At 42.5% G+C, this 22,215-nt stretch overlaps 1 protein-coding gene across 1 annotated transcript; it reads left to right on the forward strand.

Annotated features, from left to right (window-relative positions):
- Positions 1-9,254: 9,254 nt before the first annotated feature.
- LOC111971617 (uncharacterized) lies at positions 9,255-16,204 on the forward strand. The gene is made up of 3 exons (XM_023998471.3): positions 9,255-10,398; positions 12,942-13,072; positions 13,419-16,204. The coding sequence occupies exons 1-3, from the start codon at positions 10,128-10,130 to the stop codon at positions 14,712-14,714; spliced, it is 1,698 nt and encodes a 565-aa protein (XP_023854239.2). The 5' UTR covers positions 9,255-10,127; the 3' UTR covers positions 14,715-16,204.
- The last annotated feature ends 6,011 nt before the right edge of the window (positions 16,205-22,215 follow it).

Raw genomic sequence — 22,215 nt, forward strand, 5'->3', positions numbered from 1 at the left:
ATGTTGTACAATTAAATTAGTCATAGTTTGAGTTCCAGAGTATTAATAAGCGTCTAAATAACAACACAAAAAGCTAACGTGGAAATGACTCTTGGTCACGGTTCACTTCTCCTTCTCTAAATTTGTATTTGCGGATCGCAACCGTAACGTGCATACAACGCCACCTACTGTACTGGAGTGTGAGGCCATTCACGGCCTCCCCTTCTTCGATGAGGTTTAACAGCGGTTGGCATCCAATATTTTTTAAACATTTWAAATGTAACCTTTATTTAACTAGGCAAGTCAGTTGAGAACAAATTCTTATTTACAATGACGGCCTACTTCGGCCAAACCCGGACAACGCTGGGCCAATTGTGCGCCGCCTTATGGGACTCCYAATCACGGCCGGATATGATACAGACTGGATTCAAACCAGGTAGTGATGCCTCTTGCACTGAGATGCAATGCCTTAGACYGCTGTGCCACTCGGGAGCCCAATATGTTGTATAACCGCCACCTCCTAGACTGGAGTACAACTCCTTATACTTTGCTTGAAAAAATAAAAAAAATACCCCACCATCTAACACTACATTCACAAAAAWTTCTACAAGTAAATTAAATTAAAATAACACCACCCTAATCCACTACTTAAATCTATTTAGTCCTACCTCATGTCAACAACCTGAAAGGATGGGACATCACCACTCAACACACCCTGTAACTCTTCTGATGTCAAGTCTCGCACACCCAAATAMMTCTCTGCAGCTGCCACCACAACCTCAATTTCTGCAAGTTACGTTCTATCCCTGCAGTACAGTTGATAACCATTGCTATAAATGCTAAAAATCCATTCTTACTGAAACATATCACTTGTTGGCCTATCCCTCTGTATTGGTACATATCTACTACTCACATCACTCCTCTCAGGATCCCTCCCCCTTGACCCATCTTCCTCTACTTTCTTCACTGCCTCAGCATATGACAACTTCTGCACTACTCTAACCCTGGAAACAACCTCAACCTGCCTCTCTCACACGGGACATTTCTGACCCCCAGCCCCATGGGCATCCCTACAGGTAACACATACCACTACTTTCCCCAATGCTACACATTCCTTTGTCTCATGCCCTTCTGCACACTTCTCACACCTAGGAATCTCCCTCCAACRCACTGCTGCCACATGCCCATAAGCTTGACACCTGTAACAACATAATGTATATCGCACAAAAGCCTGTACGGGATAACTAACATCACTTTGTCGGGCAAAGACTCATCATCAAAACTCAAAAGAACAGACAATGACTCTGCTGTTTCACCACTCTCACCCCCCTATCTGCGTCGCACCAAACGACAAGCACCACAAACACCGGGAATCTTCCCCTTCAGTTGGTCAACTTTTACATTTACTGCTTCCCCAGCAATCACTCCTTTCAATGGCTCYCTTTTCTTGAGAGGAAAACAATTCACATTTCTTGCCCCCATTCGTTTAACGCCGAGCGCCTTCTCCCTCTGACCAGCAGAAACACAAACAACTATCACAAGACCACTTCTGGTTACCCTCACCGATTCCACTGTACCCAACTCTGTTTTCACCCACCCTGAAACCACAAATCGATCAACCAAAAGGCAAGGGTCCACTTTTTACAAAAACTTCACTCCTACTGTCACAGGCTCATCTTTATCCTGACCCTCGGTGCAAGCCTCGGGCTCTGAGAACTTCACCACACCTACCACCTCCAATACTTCGCCCTCATTCTCTTCAGCTCACTCTGCTTACACGTTCTACCATTCTCCTTTAACAAACCATCTCTCTTTTTCCAGCCATTTTTAACTGACTCAAGCTCACCGTCTTCCTCCCTCTCTCTCTCAGACCTCCTCTGCCTCTCTTTTTCCCCTCTGTATTCCAAGTATACGTCTCTTTATGATAATACTGCACTTCTCCTGACATACATCTTGTTCTTGCCTTCTCAAGGGACGCCATTTAACCGGCTGTCACAATCAGCACACACCCCTCGGGATGTATTTCTCAACAGTGCATCACACTTATAAAGCAGCTGCTTCGTCTTGATGTTATTCTTTATCAAAAGCTACCGCGACACTTTTCAATTTCAAACAAGCGCGCTCTTCCAACCACCATCCCCGTCTCTGCAAAAGCTCTCCCCAAAATGTCACGTCTGCCGGTTACGGCCTCCGCTATTCATGTATTCCTCTATCTAGCTGTATGTTTCCACCTACTGTTCTGGAGTGCGAGCTCATTGCACTTCATAGAAAATTTGCCCTACTAATTAATCCTAGACCCAGTAAAAAACCTCACCACTATTCCACTAGCTACTTGGCCCCATCAGTGTTGTAACRATGTGCAACTAGTTAAAGTAATAAAGGGGAAAATAAATAAACATAAATATGGGTTGTATTTACAATGGTGTTTGTTCTTCACTGGTTGCCMTTTTCTTTTGGCAACAGGTCACACATCTTGCTGCTGTGATTGCACACTGTGGTATTTCACCCAATAGATATGAGAGTTTATCAAAATTGGATGTGGTTTTCAAATTCTTTGTGGGTCTGTGTAATCTTAGGGAAATGTGTGTCTTTAATATGGTCATACATTTGGCAGGAGGTTAGGAAATGCAACTCAGTTTCCACCTCATTTTGTGAGCAGTGTGCACATAGCCTGTCTTCTATTGAGAGCCAGKTCTGCCTACGACGAACATTCTCAATAGCAAGGCTACGCTCACTGAGTCTGTACAAAGTCAAAGCTTTCCTTCATTTTGGGTCAGTCAGAGTCATCAGKTATTCTGCCACTGTGTACTCTGTTTAGGGCCAAATAGCATTCTAGTTTGCGCTGTTGTTTTGTTAATTCTTTCCAATGTGTCAAGTAATTATCTTTTCGTTGTCTCATGATTTTGTTGGGTCTAATTGTGTTGYCCTGGGGCTCACTGGGGTCTATTTGTGAACAGAGTCCCAGGACCAGCCTGCTTAGGGGACTCTTCTCCAAGTTCATCTCTCTGTAGGTGATGGCTTTGTTATGGAAGATTTGGAATAGCTTCCTTTTAAGTGGTTGTAGAATTAAATATTCTGGATTTTGATAATTAGCGGGTATCGTCCTAATTCTGCTCTGCGTGCATTATTGGGGTTTTACGTTGTACGCAGAGGATATTTTGCAGAATTCTGCATGCAGAGTTTCTCAATTTGGTGTTTGTCCCATTTTGTGAATTCTTGGTTGGTGAGCGGACCCCWGACCTGACAAYCATAAAGGGCAAAGGGTTCTATCACTGATTCAAGTATTTTTTGCCAGATCCTAATTGGTATGTCAAATGTTATGTTCCTTTTGATGGCATAGAAGGCCCTTCTTGCCTTGTCTCTCAGATCGTTCACAGCTTTGTGGAAGTTACATGTGGCGCTGATGTTTAGGCCGAGATATGTATAGTTTTTTTGTGTGCTCTAGGGCAACGGTGTCTAGATGGAATGTGTATTTGTGGACCTAGCAACTGGACCTTTTTTGGAACACCATTATTTTTGTCTTACTGAGATTTACTGTCAGRGCCCAGGTGTGACAGAATCTGTGCAGAAGATCTAGGYGCTGCACTATCCCTCAACACAACTTGTAACTCTTCTGCAATAAGATCGAAAATCGCTTACACCCAAGTACTTCTCAGCAGCTGYCACCACCACAGCCATTTTCCACCACGTTCCATTTCTGCGGCACAGTTGATAACCATGGCTATGAACACTGAGAATTCAACCTTACTGAAGTACATGTTATTCTATCACTCTCTATTGGCCTCGGCCTACTCATAGGGATCCTGTTAGTCTCCCTCTACCTGGACCAATCTGCATCTACTACTCTCTTCACTGCCTCAGCATACCACACCTTCTGTACTACTCTGATCTTGGCAACCTCAACCTGTCTTTCTCTCACCAGACACTTCTGATCTCCAGCAACAACTGTTCACTTCTTCTTCATAGTTGTATTGGCGGATCACAACCAACTGAAACGGACATACATCGCCACCTACTGTACTGGAGAGTGAGCTAGAGGTCTTCACAGATCCACCTTTGCCTGAATACCCAAAAACAGATTCTGGACCGAGCATGTCCGGATCAAGAATTCTCAAATAATGTCACAGGTCTGGGTCGGATCTGATTGTCAAGGGTCTGGGGTATGTGTAATTTTTAACTGACTTGTCCGGAAGGGCCGTACATATCTGAATGCGACTGCTGCAGTAGAGGGAGGATTTTTATAATTGATGCTGCTGTTCTTGCTTTCCACGAGAGTGGAGCGTGGYACATGTAGCTTGTTGTTGTTGGCAAATCATAAGTCATCAAAGCGGCAATAGGCTACAGTCAGAGCCTCTGTCTGGCAAAAGTGAAGATATATCTAATCAATGGAAGATGGAATTAAAGTTAAAGGAGAAGGATAGGCTACAACGACCAAGAGCCAACAGGTAGGTTTCTACTTAATGTTCTGAATGGAGTTATTTGTCTCTGTAGGATGAGAAAGTACGCACTGGAGCCTAAATTTGCCTAGCTAGCTAACTTCTCCCAGTTTGATGCAGTCAAGACAGGTACTACATAATCATATGATGATAAATAACCTAGCTATAATGCCACGTTCAAAACAACTAGGAACTTGGAAATCAGAGACTTCCGACTTCAGTGTGTTCAAGACAACTAGGAACTCTGAAAGAAAACTAGCTCCAACTGGGAAAAAKGGTTTTCCAACTCAGGAACTCAGGCCTCTTTCAAGAGCTCAGACTTTCTGACCTAAAGAGCACGGACATCCTGACTTGACCTCGTATTTTTCAGAGTTCCCAGTTGTCTTGAACGCTCCATTAGCGCGAGTCGGCTTGGTTGCCATCTCTCCCTCCCTGCTCACAGTAATCTCCCCTCTCTCTAGAGCGGCACCTCTCTCTCCCTCCGCTCACGCTTCATCAGTCGGTTAATAAAGTAGCATAAAAATAAATACAAATCTGCTGCTTCCCTCACTTGGATTGGACCGGGTCAGGATCCGACCAGTTCCGAACAGGTTTAGTTGTCCTTGGGTCCGYTTGGAACGGGTTTTAAAACATGTATTATATAAAAAAAATAATGTATCTGATCCAGGTGGGAAAGCACCAGGTCCATTTTGGGACGGGTCCAACTCTAGTGTGAGCCTTCCTACCAGACTGGGCACACATTGGTTGAATCAACGTAGTTTCCACGTAATTTCAATGAAATTACATTGAACCGGTGTGGAATAGAYGTTGAATTGACGTCTGTGCCCAGTGGGAGCTACCATATTCTCTTAAAGAGCGACTGCCTTTAAAAAAGCAACGGATCYCTTTGAAAAACGGCCTATGTGGCATCTATATAAGTCAGAAACAGTTATTCAAGTGTCAAAATGGACTACAACAAGTGTAAATATGATATTTTTCCCAAAACACCAAGCAGAGAGAACGTTCACTAAGAGCGTCGGAGGCATGTCGATACTGATATGATCGAAATAAAAGGCAGCCCTGCTCTCAGATCAGCTTTCTCCATTCAAATCTTACCATATTATAATTATTCAACAAAAAACTACAAGAGAGAGATCACCAATGGCGGCAAATATTGAGGCGGCTTATTCTAATGCTTACCCTTAATTTCTTAATTATTTGTGTGTGTGTATTGTTAGCTATTCCTGCACTGTTGGAGCTAGAAACAGAAGCATTTTGCTGCACCTGGGATATCATCTGAAAAATGTGTACATGACCAATACAATGTTATTTTATTTGATCCTATAATAATGCACTGAATCTAGATTTGGCACCTCACCTGTTAGGCTACACATCATGAAATATATCAAGGCAAAAATGACAGCCATGGCTTGATATTGATTTCAATATCATTTAAATACACAGTGCCTTCAAAGTATTCACACCACTTGACTTTTTCACATTTTGTTGTTACAGCCTGTATTTAAAATTGATTCAATTGAGATTTTTTGTCACTGGCCTACACACCATCCCATAATTTCAAAGTGGAATCATGTTCTTAAATGTTTACAGATTAATCCAAAATGAAAATATGAAATGTCTTGAGTCAATAAGTATTCAACCCCTTTGTTATGGCAAGCATAAATAAGTTCAGGTGTAAAAACTTGCAAAATAAGTTGAATGGATTTTTGAATTACTACCTCATCTCTGTATCCCACACATACAGATAATTGTAAGGTCCCTCAGTCGAGCACTGAATTTCAAACAGTCACCCACAAAGACCAGGGAGATTTTCCAATGCCCCGCAAAGAAGGGCACCTATTGGTAGATRGGTAAACAAAAGCAGACATTGAATATCCCTTTGAGCAGCTCAGGGATTTCACCATGGTGACTTTAAAACAGTTACAGAGTTTAATGGCTGTGATAGGAGAAAACTGAGGATGGATCAACAACATTGTAGTTACTCCACAGTACTAACCTAATTAACAGAGTGAAAAGAAGGAAGCCTCTACAGAATATAAATATTCCAAAACATGCATCCTGTTTCCAACAAGGTATTTAAGTATTACTGTAAAAATWAATAATGGGAAAGCAATTAACTTTTTGTCCTCAATACAAAGTGTTATGTTTGGGGTAAATCCAATACAACACATTACTGAGTACCACTCTCCATATTTTCAAGTATACTTGTAACCATTAAGGACASGGGAGTTTTTCAGGATAAAAATGGAATGGAGCTAAGCAYAGAAAAAATCYTAGAAAACCTGGTTCAGTCTGCTGGTCCAGTCTGAAATCACCTATCAGCAGGACAATAACCTAAAACACATGGCCAAATTAACACTGGAGTTGCTTACCAAGAAGACAGTGAATGTTCCTGAGTGGCCGAGTTACAATTTTAACTTAAATCTACTTTAAAATCTATGGCAAGACCTGAAAATGGTTGTATAGCAATGATCATCAACCAATTTGAATGAGCTTGAAGAATTTTAAAAAGAATAATGGGCACATGTTGCACAATCCAGGTGTGGRAAGCTTAGAGACTTACCCAGAAAGACTCAGAGCTATAATCACTGCCAAAGGTGCTTCTACAAAGTTCTGACTCAGTGGTGTGTAAATTAAATGTTTCTGTATGTCATTTTCAGTAAATTAGCAAAAATGTCTAGACATGTTTTCACTTTGCCATTATGGGGTATTGTGTGTAGATGGGTGAWGACAAAAAAAATCTGAATGTAAACATTATTAAAGTGACCAGTGTTCAATGACTATGTACATAGGGCAGCAGTTTCTAAGGTGCAGGGTAGAGTACCRGGTGGGGGCCGGCTAGAACAGTGACTAAGGCAAGTGGTGACTGTTTATCAGTCTGATGGCTTCGAGATAGAAGCGTTTTCTCAGTCTCACGGTCCCAGCATTAATGCACCTGTACTGTCTCCACCTTCTAGATGGTAGAAGGGTGAACAGGCCGTGACTCATTGATGATCTTCTTGGCCTTCCTGTGACACTGGGTGTTGTAGATATCATGGAGGGCAGACACTGTACAACAGGTGATGTGTTGGGCTGACTGCACCACCCCCTGGAGAGCCCTTCAGTTGTAAGCGGTGCAATTGCCATACCACGGAGGTCAGTGGAACGCTGAACGCCATCCTCAAGTCAGAGACAGACACTTAATCACAAAGGCTCTTACACACAGGATCTGACCACAAGTCAGACCCAGAGAGACAGGGGCTGGGGCGACTGGGCTGTCCTCCTGCTCAGAGTATATACTTTACGGTAACCCGAGCATGAGGGCTGTTCATTCCCATCTGGACTCAGATGACACGTTAGGAGGGGGGGAGCCACATCAGGCAGTATTAAAGAGAAACGGTGTTCTGTAACAAAAGGCTTCAGCTGACCCCAAAAGGTGGAAATCCACCAGAGGGTTCACACAGGGGAGAAATTATTAAACTGTACCCATTGTCAGATGCGCTTCACCCATGCTGGCAACCTGAAGATGCACCTGAAGGTACACCCAGGAGAGAGGCCGTTCGCCTGTACGCACTGTGAGAAGAGGTTCTCGGGAGAGAATGGGAAACCTGATCTACTGCTGGTCAAAGAKGAGACAATAGAAGACGGACCAGAAAGCATTRATCTGCTGAGTGGACTAAAGATGGGGGAGCAAGGTAAGGGAGAAATACATATAACCTACATACAGTAATAGATCTTCAATGGGAATAATGATGTGCATGGCTATTTTTTCTTCATTTTCTTCATTTATAAAATGAAATCAAAACAACTTATGTTTACATACAAAACCACATTGTAATGTATTAACTTGACCAGGTAATTGTAAAATTAAAAAAATAAATATGCAAAGTCTATTTTCTAACCTCTTCCTGCAGGTGCTTGGCTGCAGGAGACTGGGCGGCTACCTTGGATTCCCAGACCGGTGCAGACAAGAGCCCAGGGAACAACTTAACTGAGCAGGGCAGGATCAGAGGCGACATAGTGGTCAGAGGATGGGTCTGACAACCTATCGTTACTCCTTAACGTCCAAGGACCTTATATGTTATGTTTATAGGGAGACTGGTTCTGGCAACCAAAACTGTCAAATACTCCATCTAAACATGGATTGATTCTCAATTGCGATACGATTCTAGAAACATAAAGCCCTTTACTTTAATATCACGTCTAAATAATTTCATAAAAGCAAAATATACACTTACTGCACACYGTTTTAAGCGGGTCTAACACAGTTACAGCCAACAGTATTTTTCAGTTAAAACACTTTTCTGGCGTCGTTCCTTCCGTTACACATAGGTATTCGGAGCACGCTAGATAGCTAATTAGCACAGGTGGTCGGTCTTCTCGGGTCTTCCGTCTGTCATCGGTAAATAAAGCGCTGTGTTGGAGCAAATTTGGGTGCATCTTATATTCTGGTATTATTCGGGCAATTACACTCCCGACCACTATGGTCAGACAAATGGTGGTRGTAAACACACACCAGGGGATCTATGAAGATGTACTTCACATGTACTTTAACGTAATGGTGTGTGTTGATGGTGGGAGAGCTCATAGTTCTTATAGCAATCAAACGAATGCAAGAAAATGCCAAACAAGATACAAAGGACTACTATAGTCAATATTCCTTCATTCAAGGTAACCCCTATTGTTAAGTTTGAGGTGTGTTAAGAACAAGTCTATTTGCTACCATCCACTCAACTGGTGACTGATTGGCTACTTAGAATTCTTGGATTTTCAAAGCAAATTGTCACTACATGCTGTATATATGGCCGTGTGGGAACCCTAATTAGCCCTATAAATGTGTGTAGTAATTTATCCTTTTTATTATTATTATTTATCGCTGATATGAAAGATAAGGTCCTTATGTTAACGTTCAAAATGAGCACCGTGGCTCATAAAGAAAACCAGAGCAGAAGATACTGTATTTACCTTCATTGATCATCAAATSAAATCAAGTTTATTTTATATAGCCCTTCGTACATCAGCTAATATCTCGAAGTGCTGTACAGACACCCAGCYTAAAACCCCAAACAGCAAGCAATGCAGGTGTAGAAGCACGGTGGCTAGGAAAAACTCCCTAAAAAGGCCAAAACCTAGGATAGACTCTAGAAGGCCAAAACCATTGATAGACTCTAGAGCGTCTATGAAGTTATGTGAACTATATTACCCCTCATAACCCTTTATTAACTTGTCATTTGAAACAGACTTGTATAAATACTTTTTTTTAGAGAGACAGTAAACCTTGGCTAGAACAAGGACTGAGATGATGTAGATGGATTAAGATCGTTCTATTATTTTCTACTCTATTCTTGCTAACACACTATTCTTTCTAAACAAGGCTGCTCTCAGCTTGAAAGATACTGATCATAGGAGATTTGATGTGTAACGTAATAAACAGTACCGTAATTCAAAGAACAGCGCGCATTTCTTTTTCATTTAACCACACCCTTTGARCAATGACGCCAACCAAAAATCATTTATATTCAGTACGTAAACGGAAGAGAACAGTGACCAAGAACAATTTCCACGTTAGCGGTTTTTGTTGTTAATGAGACGTTTATGTTACACATTGGAAATCAAAATATGACTAATTGAACAGCACAGCATCACATACTACTTCAGGTAGTCTTTAATTCGCGCTGGAGACAGGACTTGGTTGATAGACGTTATCTAAGTAGCCGCTAACGTTAGCTAACAATGGTTTTTCACACTCAAATAGCCTCCRTCATGGAGGTRCTAGCGAATGCAGCCGTGGCAGAGATCTGTAAACTCGTAGACGACGACTATGCAGTGTTTCGTTTGGAAATRWCTCAAAGCCAGAAAGAAAACAGGACATTGCGGAGGAAACTACAGCTATTGGAACTGAAGGTGGTACGGGAGCGCGCAGAGAGGACAATTAGAGACCGAGTCCGCGCCAGTCGTCCCTGTAGTGTCAAGATCCTCGACCAATACAGAGGAATGGCAAGAGGTACATTTTTGCAGAAGGCCGAGACTGCAGGGACAAGTTTTAGAATCAAGTTTGCTACAATTCAGCACATTTTGTCATGGGGCACAGACAAAATGTGCTGTTTTAAAGCTAATTTCCGGAAATTCTGCACATTTTGCCATGACTTGTGCCATGTTAATATCAGTGCTTAATTTGAGCCGAATCCTGCAGGAAAAGGATCAGGCACCTCGCTGTTTTGGACTGTTTCGTTCAGGAAATTCAGCCCAGGCCTGATATTCTAAGAGTTGATTCGGGTTGGGCGGGCCCAGGCTTATGGTTTGTGCAACATTGTAACCTATGTTTGAGACCAATCTGTGTCTGTGTGAGAAGCGTGCCTGTATCTCATATGAGATGAACTTCATATGATCTCTCTCCCTCTGATAGACATGATCCTGCAACTCTTATCTCTCCAGCGTTGCACGGCATCATCTATTTCATAATAGAAGTGTGAAGGGTTCTGGAGGAGCTGCAGCACCCCTCATCTATTGAAATATATTTTCCAAAGTTATAGAGTTAATGCTGTCTGTGCAGAAATAAATGAAATAATTCAGAATAGCCTACTACACGACAAAAAAGTGTCACAGAGGACCAATAGCTTATTTTGAAGAATAGCCTAGCTGTGGAATGTAGCCTAATAACAAGGTATGGTCCTACAGTTGGGAATGCACTGCATATCTAATTTGTAAGTCGCTCTGGATAAGAGCGTCTGCTAAATGACTTAAATGTAAATGTAATATCTGTCAGTGAACAAACAGCATGCAGACAAAAACTGGTATTTTGCAATATTTCAAATACAATCACAGGAAAACACAGGTTGGAAAGCAAATGGCTCCTGCTGAAAAGAGAATCATCTCATCTGTCTGCTGTAGGCTACCAAAATATTTGATCAACTTCCAAATATTGTTTTACTATGTAAAATGAGAGAGAAAGGCTTTTGGCACGAGCGCATCAGCCATCACCAGTAAGTGAGCTGCACATCATTGGGTGAGTCAGTGAAACTGGAAAGCAGTTTTAGGACAAATTTCCTCATATTGTAGCCTATAATATGTGTCTCCACACACGTAGGCCTAGTCTATTGATGGATTCAAGATAAGGTCGTTTTTATTGATCTCATATTCTCAGTTTGTGTCAAAGTAGCCTGTCATTTTAGATAATTTGTGCGGTATTAAAAAATATTCTGCCAAAGTCTTCAGTCATGTAAAATGATGTAGAATTGCCTGAAATCCGTTTTATAAAAGGCCACATTTTTCTGACAGTTTGTGCAGAAATGTTTTGGTTGCGCAAACCTACAGTTTACACATGGTCTGTGGTTGCGAGGCCGGTTAGAAGTACTGCCAAATTCTCTTAAACAATGTTGGAGGYGGCTTATGGTAGAGAAATTACCATTAAATTCTCTAACAGCTCTGGTGGACATTCCTGCRGTCAGCATGCCAATTGGCACTCTCCCTCAACATGAGACATCTGTGGCRTTGCATTGTGTGAGTGGCCTTTTGTTGTCCCCAGCACAAGGTGCACCTGTGTAATGATCATGCTGTTTAATCAGCTTCTTGATATGTCACACCTGTCAGGTGGATGGATTATTTTGGCAAAGGAGAAATGTTCACTAACAGGGATGTAAACAAATTTGTCCACAATTTGAAAGAGAAGATTTTTATGCGCATGGAACATTTCTGGTATCTTTTATTTCAGCTCATGAAACATGGGACCAACACTTCATGTTGTGTTTTATATTTTTGTTCAGTGTAGATAGTCAGTCAGGTGGCTAGCTGCTGGCAGAGACTGCTATTGCAGTAATGTTGAAGGGCTCTGTCTAGTATTACTTAGCTAGCTAGAAGGATGAAGTAAGAACCTAATGTTAAACGGAGTCTACTTTAGCAAGAGCAAAATATAGGCTACTATGTTTACTTGAACAGAGAGGAGGCTACTGAGACCGACAGTGATGTGGCGAGGATGAGGCAGGCTGCAATGCATGCAGGAGGAAGCAGGTGAGCTCTGACAAAGGCCAAGGGGCCGACCCATGAAGCTTAAATAAAAAGGTAACGCTAGCAAGAGCAGTGTGAAGGTTTTTTATTCGTATTTTTTTTTCTCGTGATATCCAATTGGGAGTTACAATCTTGTACGATGAAATAAGTGTGATAAATTTGAGAACAAAAACTACTTAAATTTAAACACCACCGCAGAAGATTCGCTATTTACCATCTTCCAAGTTGTTTTGTTGTTTCCGTGAAGAGATCTAGCTATCAAAACTCCCCCTCTTCCAATGCGTTGTGGCTGGGAAATTCCCGAAGTGAATTCTACTAGATGAAAAGGCAAAATGAGTAGAACATCCTGCCATTTTAAAGCATACTAGATTTTTGAGATATTCACATACTAAAAAACATTTTATTTTCGCATACTCAAACAGCCTAATATTTATGAGGCAAGTATGGGTATTCGGACACGGCCACTGTCAGTAGTGTACRATATAGCGTTGAGCATTGACAGTAGCTAACCTAACCACGTCTTTCCCCCAATCACTCTCTCAGCTGAAGGACATCTCGCTGGAGGCCACATGAGCTTTGTGAAACCAGTGGGACACCACGCGTGGAGAGATGACCAACCCATAGCTATAGATGAGGGGAGTGGAACCTCAACYCAGCATGTTATCGTGATAGAGGTTAGTGTCATAGTGTAACATTACAGTACATCAAATGTGGCGCGGGAGCTTGTGGGACTTCCCTATGACATTGTTATCCAATTCAGTTCATGTACCGGTAATAACCTCGGGGGCTCCTGAGTGGCGCGGTGGTTTAAGACACTGCATCTCAGTGCAAGAGGTGTCACTGCAGTACCTGGTTCGAATTCAGGCTGCATCACATCCGGACGTGATTAGGAGTCCCATAGGGCGGCGCGCAATTGGCCCAGCGTTGTCTGGGGGTAGGCCGTCATTGTAAATAAGAATTTGTTCTTAACTGACTTGCCTAGTTGAATAAAGATAAAATAAACCTCTCTTCATGTGCCAGTCTGCAGATGCAGAGGCTGCTGGTTCTGGAGGATCGTCTCTGGTCAAACAGGAGAGKACTGAARGAGAGGACCCACGAGACATCCAGACTAGAGCAGCGGCTGGAGTGGCGCCCCCTGTAGCCACCGAGGACCTCACCGCCTCGCCCCAGCCAAGGACCCGACGCAGCATCACGGAGGTCAGTGGAATGCTGGACGCCGTCCTCAAGTCAGAGACAGACACCGAGACTTTAACTGTAATGCACAGGCGGCTATTACACACAGGATCTGACCACAGATCAGACCCAGAGATACTGGGGCTGAGGCGACTGGGCTGTCCTCCTGCTCCTGGCTTAGAGTATTTACTTTATGGTAACCCGAACACGAGGACGGTTCATTCCCATCGGGACTCAGGTTACGCGTTAGAGACTGGCAATGATCCGTCTTGTTCTTACACTACAGAGATGGACCCTGGCAACATGCCCTTGGGTTTAGAGACACAGACGGATCTGTCTAGAGGGGACTGGAACCGGTACAGTAGTAGTGTGTACTCTGAAGGGTGCCTAGATAAGAAAGGGGAGGTTATAGTKGTAGATGAGGTGACTGTGAAAGTGGAGGGCGACGCTCCTCTGACATGGAATGTGGATGAGACTCACTTAGGGGAAGGACTCTCTCAAGGCAGAGCTTTATTAGATTACAGGGAAAGTTTAGAGACAAATCCAAATATCGAGACCCACTCCCCTTTACATGCGCTCAGGGATCGCGACCTAGTGTCCACGTCAATGGGGCCTTCCGATTCACACGGCCGCATCCTTTTTGATCAGGTTTTGAACTCAAAGGACCAAGGGGCTCAGGTTTTGGGAGGGGGCGCAACATCAGGCGGTAGTAAAGATAAACCATTCCTCTGCATGCTCTGTAACAAAGGCTTCAGCTGCCTCCAGAAGGTGGAGATCCACCAGAGGGTCCACACAGGGGTGAAACCCTTCAGCTGTACCCAGTGTCACATGCGCTTCACTGAGGCTGGCAAACTGAAGAGGCACCAGAGGGTCCACACAGGGGAGAAACCCTTCAGCTGTACCCAGTGTCAAATGTGTTTCGCCCAGGCTGGGCACCTGAAGAGGCACCAGAGGGTCCACACAGGGGAGAAACCCTACAGCTGCCCCCAGTGTCACATGCGCTTCACCCAGGCTGGCAACCTGAAGATGCACCTGAAGGTCCACACAGGAGAGCGGCCGTTCGCCTGTACGCACTGCGGGAAGAGGTTCTCAGAAAGGAGCTACCTCAGGATACACCAGCTGAAAAAACATTMCACTCTATAACATAGAAAGTAACCATTCCACTTGATTGCTTTTCACATGTAGATCAAATGCTGCATTGTCAGCAGTAAAGATCCACAGATGAATTTGGAATAACGAGTAATAGATTTTAGTGTTGAATATTCCTGAGTAGAATTTTGCGTCCAGGCATTGTGTGATCTATAAGCCTTAAAAGTACTGTGTAAGCTATATGTTTATAAATGCCCATTTCATTACTTCCAACTACTTGATGAGAAAATGAATGCAGTTTATCAAGTTCATACAGATTTTTTGTTGACATGCATGTGTGGTTTTTATATGGATTATTTAACACTTGTTAAATACACTCGTAACCATATACAGGTTGAAAATGGAAGAATTGGGCACTAATAAGCAAACATTGGAACGTGGTAGCTGTACAGCACTGTATGGGTAAGCGCTGTATGGGTTTTGACTGAGGGAAATGCTGTAAATTAAGATGACTCGATGTATCGTGAAAGATGAGACGTTGAGGATTCTAATAAATACCGCTTTGATGTCATACAAGCAAGCCAAATCTGCACTTCACATCTCCAAATCAAACTGATGTAATATACAGTGTCAACGTTTTATGATCACTATGTTTGATGTACAGTTACAAGATGACATGGGGTCATACCCTGGGTTCTTCTGAACAGACTGAGCCTATGTTTGTTTATTGTGAAGAAAACTCACTGCTGAACACGCACCTGAATGCACTCATGACTCCATTCTATGCGCACCACAATGACAATCTGTTTCTCTGAATTACCTTGTGAAAGCCTAACACTGTAAGATTTGTATTTTATAACTTAGCTAGTCATGTTTGCGATAGAACAAGCTTTCAGATTATGTCCACTTTAGCCAGATTGCGATTTATAATGGACTGTTTTTTGGATTGTGTAAACAACAGTAATTGTGTGATGGCGGGGATSCAGGGCTGTGTTCCAAACAASTACAAGTGTGCTTGCTCTAGTTCCTCAACGGCACAGCTAGGAGAGCAGAAAAAAGTACCTTTTWATAGTTGAAGACTCTTCTTTGAGTCATAAAAAGTGCCATGAAATTACTAAGGATCTGTGCACACTTTGGAGAGGTGTGTGGCCACTTGGAGACACCAGTTAGTCCTCTCACTCAAACCCTTGTCATTTTTTGGTCTTATGTTGCACATACMCCACATTGTCCAGGAATATTCTTATTTTGTTACTGAATGTATCCAGTGTGTGTTCAGATTTTGTTGTCAACAACTGTTGCAAAATGTACAGTAAATGGAAACTGCACAAAATCAACAGTGTAATGTTTAGATTCAATCTTGTCAGGTAAACTGTTGTGTACTCACTTTTGGTCTAATTATCTCAACTGTTCCCTTTCAATTGCTACCATGGTTATGTATGGTTTTATTTTTTTTATTCTGTAAGAAACATTTCAATTTAACCCTATCCATATAGTCCAATTCCCACGTGTGTAAAGGGTTAATAAACACAAAATGGGACTTTTCATTCTAAGACTTTCATTGAGACTCTCTTTAGTATACATCACATCTGATCTCACCTTATTCTCCATACACCAGACAGCACTTTATAACCAATATACAATTACTAAATATACCTACACATACCCAGACACAAACAAACACCTACTGTACACTGGAGAGGCTATACGAACACGCCTGGTGCCCAAAATGTATGACATATGTCACGCAGCGACCGTTGAGTGGGGACGTTCTGTCAGTTCAGAACAAATTGGCCGCGTTAGCTACCGCTAGCAACATGTAATACAGCTGCCCGGTGAAGCAACAGTGGGACGCACCACGAAACAACACTGGTCATTCACACCGGCTTGTCGTTACGTTAGCTAATTGGGATGTTACGGTGACATCCGTATGGTGCCCAATACTATAAGTTATTAATCCCTCGTCCATCGAAATAAACATTGGTATTTTACAAGTTTTAACTAGCGCCATGCTGCTGTTGCCTACAAGCCAGCATAAACTAGCTAGCCAGGAAGGGTTCATCAGGACAACAGACTGAAGAGACTCCWTTCGTCTCCACTCGACTCTCAGCTGAGCGACATACGTCATCTATTTGGGCACCAAGCCTGTCCATATAGCCTCACCCATTTTTCATGCATTTTTTTTACACGTCAAAATAGTTGAGGTTTGTCTGACTTTTGACTTATCATAGTTGACACATATTTACCCACAAAATCATATTTATGTCCACCATGATGTTTAACAACAATTAAGTAATTCTGTAACTATAATATAGTAGTGGGATGGGTAAACACTTATTACCTGTTTGTGTGTGTACGTACCTGAGGGAGTATATGTCTGTGTAATCTGTATCACCTCTCTCTTCCAGGAGGAGGAGGGTCCAGAGGTGCTGCTGGTGAAGGAGGAGGGTCTGGGGAACCCTGAGGGGACCATGGTCATGGAGGACAACCAGACTACATCTCCTCCTGAACCCACAGAGGAACCAGCAGAGCAGAACAGGACCACACACAGTCTCACTGAGGTGAGCCCACTGAACTACTGGCTGAATCATAGTAGGTCCGGGTGCTGATCTAGGATCAGTTTAGCCTTTTAGATCATAATGAATAAGATTTAATGGAAAGATCATAGATCAGCGTTTCTACTCTGAGACTCTGTGGATACGGGCCCAGGTCTTGATAAATTTTGTCTTAAGTGTGGGAACATGCCTCTGAATTAACAAACCATTAAAGTGTAAAGTAATCAAATCAACTAACATGTTTGGGCAATGAGGCACTGCTATGAGTACTATGCAATCATAAGATGCTCCATAGTAGGGTACTCATATCAGATTTCTTGATCCAACATCCTCTCACTCTGTATCTCTTACAGTCAGTAGACATGGAGGATGGGAAGCCTGATCTGCTGCTGGTCAAAGAGGAGACAATTGAAGATGGACCAGAGAGCATTGACCTGCTGAGTGGACTAAAGATGGGGGAGCAAGGTAAGGGAGAAATACATATAGCCTACATACAGTAATAGATCTTCAATGGGAATAGTGATGCACCTGGCTATTGTTTTTTTCTAAATTTTCCTCAATAATAAAATGAAATAAATACAGCTTATGTTTACATACAAACACACACATTATAATGTATGAACTTGACCAGGTCATTGACAAAAAAAACCTCCATATTTAGAGTTCTCTGCCATGTTTGTGAAGTCTATTTTCTAAACTCTTCCTGCAGGTGGTTGGTTGGAGGCTAACAGAGGAGATTGCGCAGCCATTTTTGATTCCCAGACTGGTGCAGCCATGGGTCCAGGGGAAGACATCCGAGCAGGCCAGGACCAGAAGCAACATAGTGGAGGTCAATGGATGCGGACGGCGTCCTCAACTCTGGGCTGGGAACAACACTGTTAACCACAACCAGAAACAGACAGTCGAGCACAAAACAACATCCAAAAATAAGTCTCCATGACAACATCATGGCTGAGACCAGGGCGATGCGTAGATTTGGTCTGCGGGACGGGGAGGTGTCCATATGAGACAGGAGAGAACAGACACCGACTCCGCTAGTGATGCTCCGTCTGCTCCTATAGTTGTGATTCAGAGAGACTGCTGGCGCCTCAGGTTAACCCCCTAACAGGTGCTGCCTTTAAGCCTGCCTTCTATAGAATCTATCAACTGGAACATGGACCCTGCAACAACACAGACACTCACTGCCTTCGTCCTCCTCACAGTCTCCTAATGTTAAACCCAGACCTCAGACCAATGCAGTGCCTCAACACTAAATGGGTACACAAGCCCATTGACAAATGACAGCTAGTAGCAACGCTATCAGTAGATCCGATGGCAAAGAGAAGCGCTTCCCGTGTTCATTCTGTGGGAAGCCTTCAGTTTCCCCAAACAGGTAGAGATTCACCAGAGATGCACACAGGGGAGAAACCATACGGCTGCCACCTGTGCCAGGCCAGTTTTTCACACTCGTCCAACCTAAAGAGGCACCAGAGGGTACACCACAGGGGAGAAACCCTTCAGCTGTTACCCAGTGTCACATGCGCTTCGCTCAGTCTGCAACCTGAAGATGCACCTGAAGGTCCACATGGGAGAGAGGCCATTCGCCTGTACGGACTGAGGAGCTACCTCAGGATACACCAGCATAAAAAAACATTCCACTCTATAACATAGAAAGTAACCATTCCATTTGATAGCTTCTGACTGACATCACACCCTGCATAAAGACAAAGATTAATTTTCATTGTCAGCAGAAAAGATGCCCTTGGAATAACGAGAGTAACGTATTTCATTGTGAATATTCCTGGGTAGAATGTTGCATCTCGACATTGTGTGACATTGACTTGAGTGGACAACACATTAGGAATACCTGCTCTTTGCACTTCATAAACTGACCAGCTGAAAATTACAATCCCTTCTTGATGTCACTTGTTAAATCTACTTCAATCAGTGTAGATGAAGGGAAGGAGACAGGTTTTTAAGAAGGATTTTTAAGCCTTGCTACAATTGAGACATGGATTGTGTGCCATTCATTTAGCATTTTTACATTTGAGTAATTTAGCAGATGCTCTTATCCAGAGCAGCTTACAGGCACAATTAGGGTTAAGTGCCTTGCTCAAGGGCACATCGACAGTTTTCACATAGTTGGCTCGGGGATTCGAACAAGCAACCTTTCGGTTACCGGTCCAATGCTCTAACCACTAGTAGGTACCAAGCTCCCTGGTTTGAGTGTGTCAAGAACTGCAACTCTGCTGGGTTTTTCACGCTCAACAGTTTCCTGTGTGTATCAAGAATGATCCACCTCCCAAAGGACATCCAGCCAACTTGACACAACTATGTGAAGCATTGGAGTCAACATGGGCCAGCCTCCCTGTGGAACGCTTTCGACACCTTGCCCTGATGAATTGAGGYTGTTCTGAGAGCAAAAGGGGGTGCAACTCAATAGTAGRAATATGTTCCTAATATTTTGTACATTCAGTGCAAATAAGCATATATGGTGCCATGGAAAAGTATTCATACCCCTTGGATTTCTTCACATTTTATTGTTACAAAGTGGGAATAAAATGGATTTAATTGTAAATCTATACATAATACACTGTCAAAGTGGAAGTTTATTTGTATTTTTTATGAATAGAAATGAAATAGCTAGAAGATAGTCGTTGCATAASAATTCARCTCCTTGAGTCAATACATGTTAGACACACCTTGGGTAAGTCTCTACGAGCTTTACACACCTGGATGGTGCAATATTAGCCCATTATTATTTTCATAATTCTTCATGCTCTGTCAAGATGTTGGGGATCATGGCTAGACAGCAATTTTAATTCTTGCCATAGTTTTTCAAGCAGATTGTCAAGTCAGATCCTGCTCCTCCCCTCCGGCGTATGACATCGCCAGAGTACTCACCAGCRGACCTGGGATTCATCATTACGCGCACCTGTGAATCATTATGATTCACACCTGGACTCCATTACCTTCATAATTTCCTCCCCTTTATATGTCACTCTCCCAGGTTCACTCACCAGTTGGTATTGTTATTGTGTATCGGCGGTCTGCCGTATGTTAGTGGCGTGTTCGTTGTTTTATTTAAACGTTTCACCTGCTTCTGACTCACCGCCAATCATTACACAGATTTAAGTCAAAACTTTAACTTGGTCACTCAGGCACATTCACTGTCTTCTTGGTAAGCAACTACAGTGTAATTTTGGCATTGTGTCATATGATGCAGCCACCACCATACTTGAAAATAAGGAGGTAGTTACTCAGTGATGTGTTCCATTGGATTTTCCCCAAACATAAGGTTTTGCATTTAGGCCAAAAAGCATATTCATTTGCTGTGTTTTTGTTGTAGTATTAGTTTAGTGACTTATTGCATACAATATGCATGTTTTGGAATATTTGTATTTTCAGTCATTGAGTTAAAAGTCATTATTGTGGAGTCACTAAAATGTTGTTGATCCATTCTCAGTTTTCTYCCATCACAGCCATTGAACTGTACCGCTTTTAAAATCACTAACGGCCTCATGGTAACATTCCTGAGCAGGTTCATTCCTGTCCTGCAGTTCAGTTCAGAAGGATGGCTGTATCTTGGTGTTTTTAAAGTGAGATGATAATGATAGTGCCTTAATTCATGTTTACTTGACATGTAGTAGTGAAAGTGTAATGTTGAATCTTTTCCAAATTATTCWAAAATTCATTTTATCAAAGCGAGGGTACCAGATTTACAGAAAAGGTAGTGTTACCGTAGTGAGGTTATTGTACTTGTCACGTATCATTTTGYGCAATAAAAGTACTGTAGTTCACGTTGTGAGTGTATGAATTGACTCTGAAATTGACTCTGACTGACTTGGTTATTTTTTTAAAATCATTGCAGGGACTAAGTTTCCCTTCTCAGTTGAACAAAAACATATGGACTTAAATAATTATAATTGGCTCCATATTGTTAAGTACTTGAATTAGTGTTAAATAGGCTTGGCTGTGTTAACTTGTTTGTGTACAGCAAAGAGCTTCTCATATAAACCTATATATGCTCTTCTGTACACTTTCTGTTTACAGTCTGCAGTCCATGAGGACCTGCTGATGTCCGGTGTTGCTTGTCTGTTTCAATGGATGTCAATGAACGATATAAGTAGACCATGGCCTGAGTGAGCTATCTTCATTGAGCCACCATATGACTGGACCTCTGAAGTTGCAGGTCACAAGCCCTGGATCAGGAGCTGTCACTTTTCCTTCCAGAGTTGGAGCCAGGACTGAACCACCACAACTACCAGACAGGAGAACTGAACAACCTCTGTCCTGGTGGTTATCAGAGTGACAGACTGCAGTCAGGGATCCAGTCTGCAGCCCAGACCCTTCTCTTCCGTCTCAGTGCAGTGATGAAGCAGGTCCTGCGGGCTAGATCGTCCTGTTTTTATGATACAAACACCACAGTATCTATGATGAACAGAAAATGTCACCCCAGCCTTCAGAGAGAGTGGTGRGGGATCTCCCCTGGTGGTACCCCACAGGTAGTGATTCATTCGCGTTGGAATCAGGACTTGGTTAATGTTCTTATCTAGGTAACGCTAGCGTGTAACCCCGTATTAGCGGCATATTCAACAGCTTTAAAGAAATATATTATATTCTAGTGTTATCCTGTGATCAAGCCTTAAATGTTTTGTGGTTGGTGTCATAATGTTAACAATTAGCCTGTTAGTATTTCCACTGAAATGTCAATCAGCCCAGTTATTGGCCACATTATTTTGTATAATTCAAAGATATGTTTTAATTTTGTTCATAACAGAGACGTCAACCTCCTCTCCGAAGTGTTTACTAGATAGCTGACTAGTTGGCTAGCCGTCTGGTTGAAAAGAATTGACTCGCCCGTCAACTTTTCATTGCTTAAAAATGTTTTTTCACTAACATATTTTTCAGTGTTGCATGCAAATGTATTTATTTTACAGCTTAATCTTGTTTTGAGAAGGTAGATAATATACATGAGTATGAATAATTTACATCAACTTTAATTTCAGTGACTTGACATGAAC

Source organism: Salvelinus sp. IW2-2015, linkage group LG13, assembly GCF_002910315.2.
Source record: "Salvelinus sp. IW2-2015 linkage group LG13, ASM291031v2, whole genome shotgun sequence".
NCBI lineage: Eukaryota > Metazoa > Chordata > Actinopteri > Salmoniformes > Salmonidae > Salvelinus > Salvelinus sp. IW2-2015.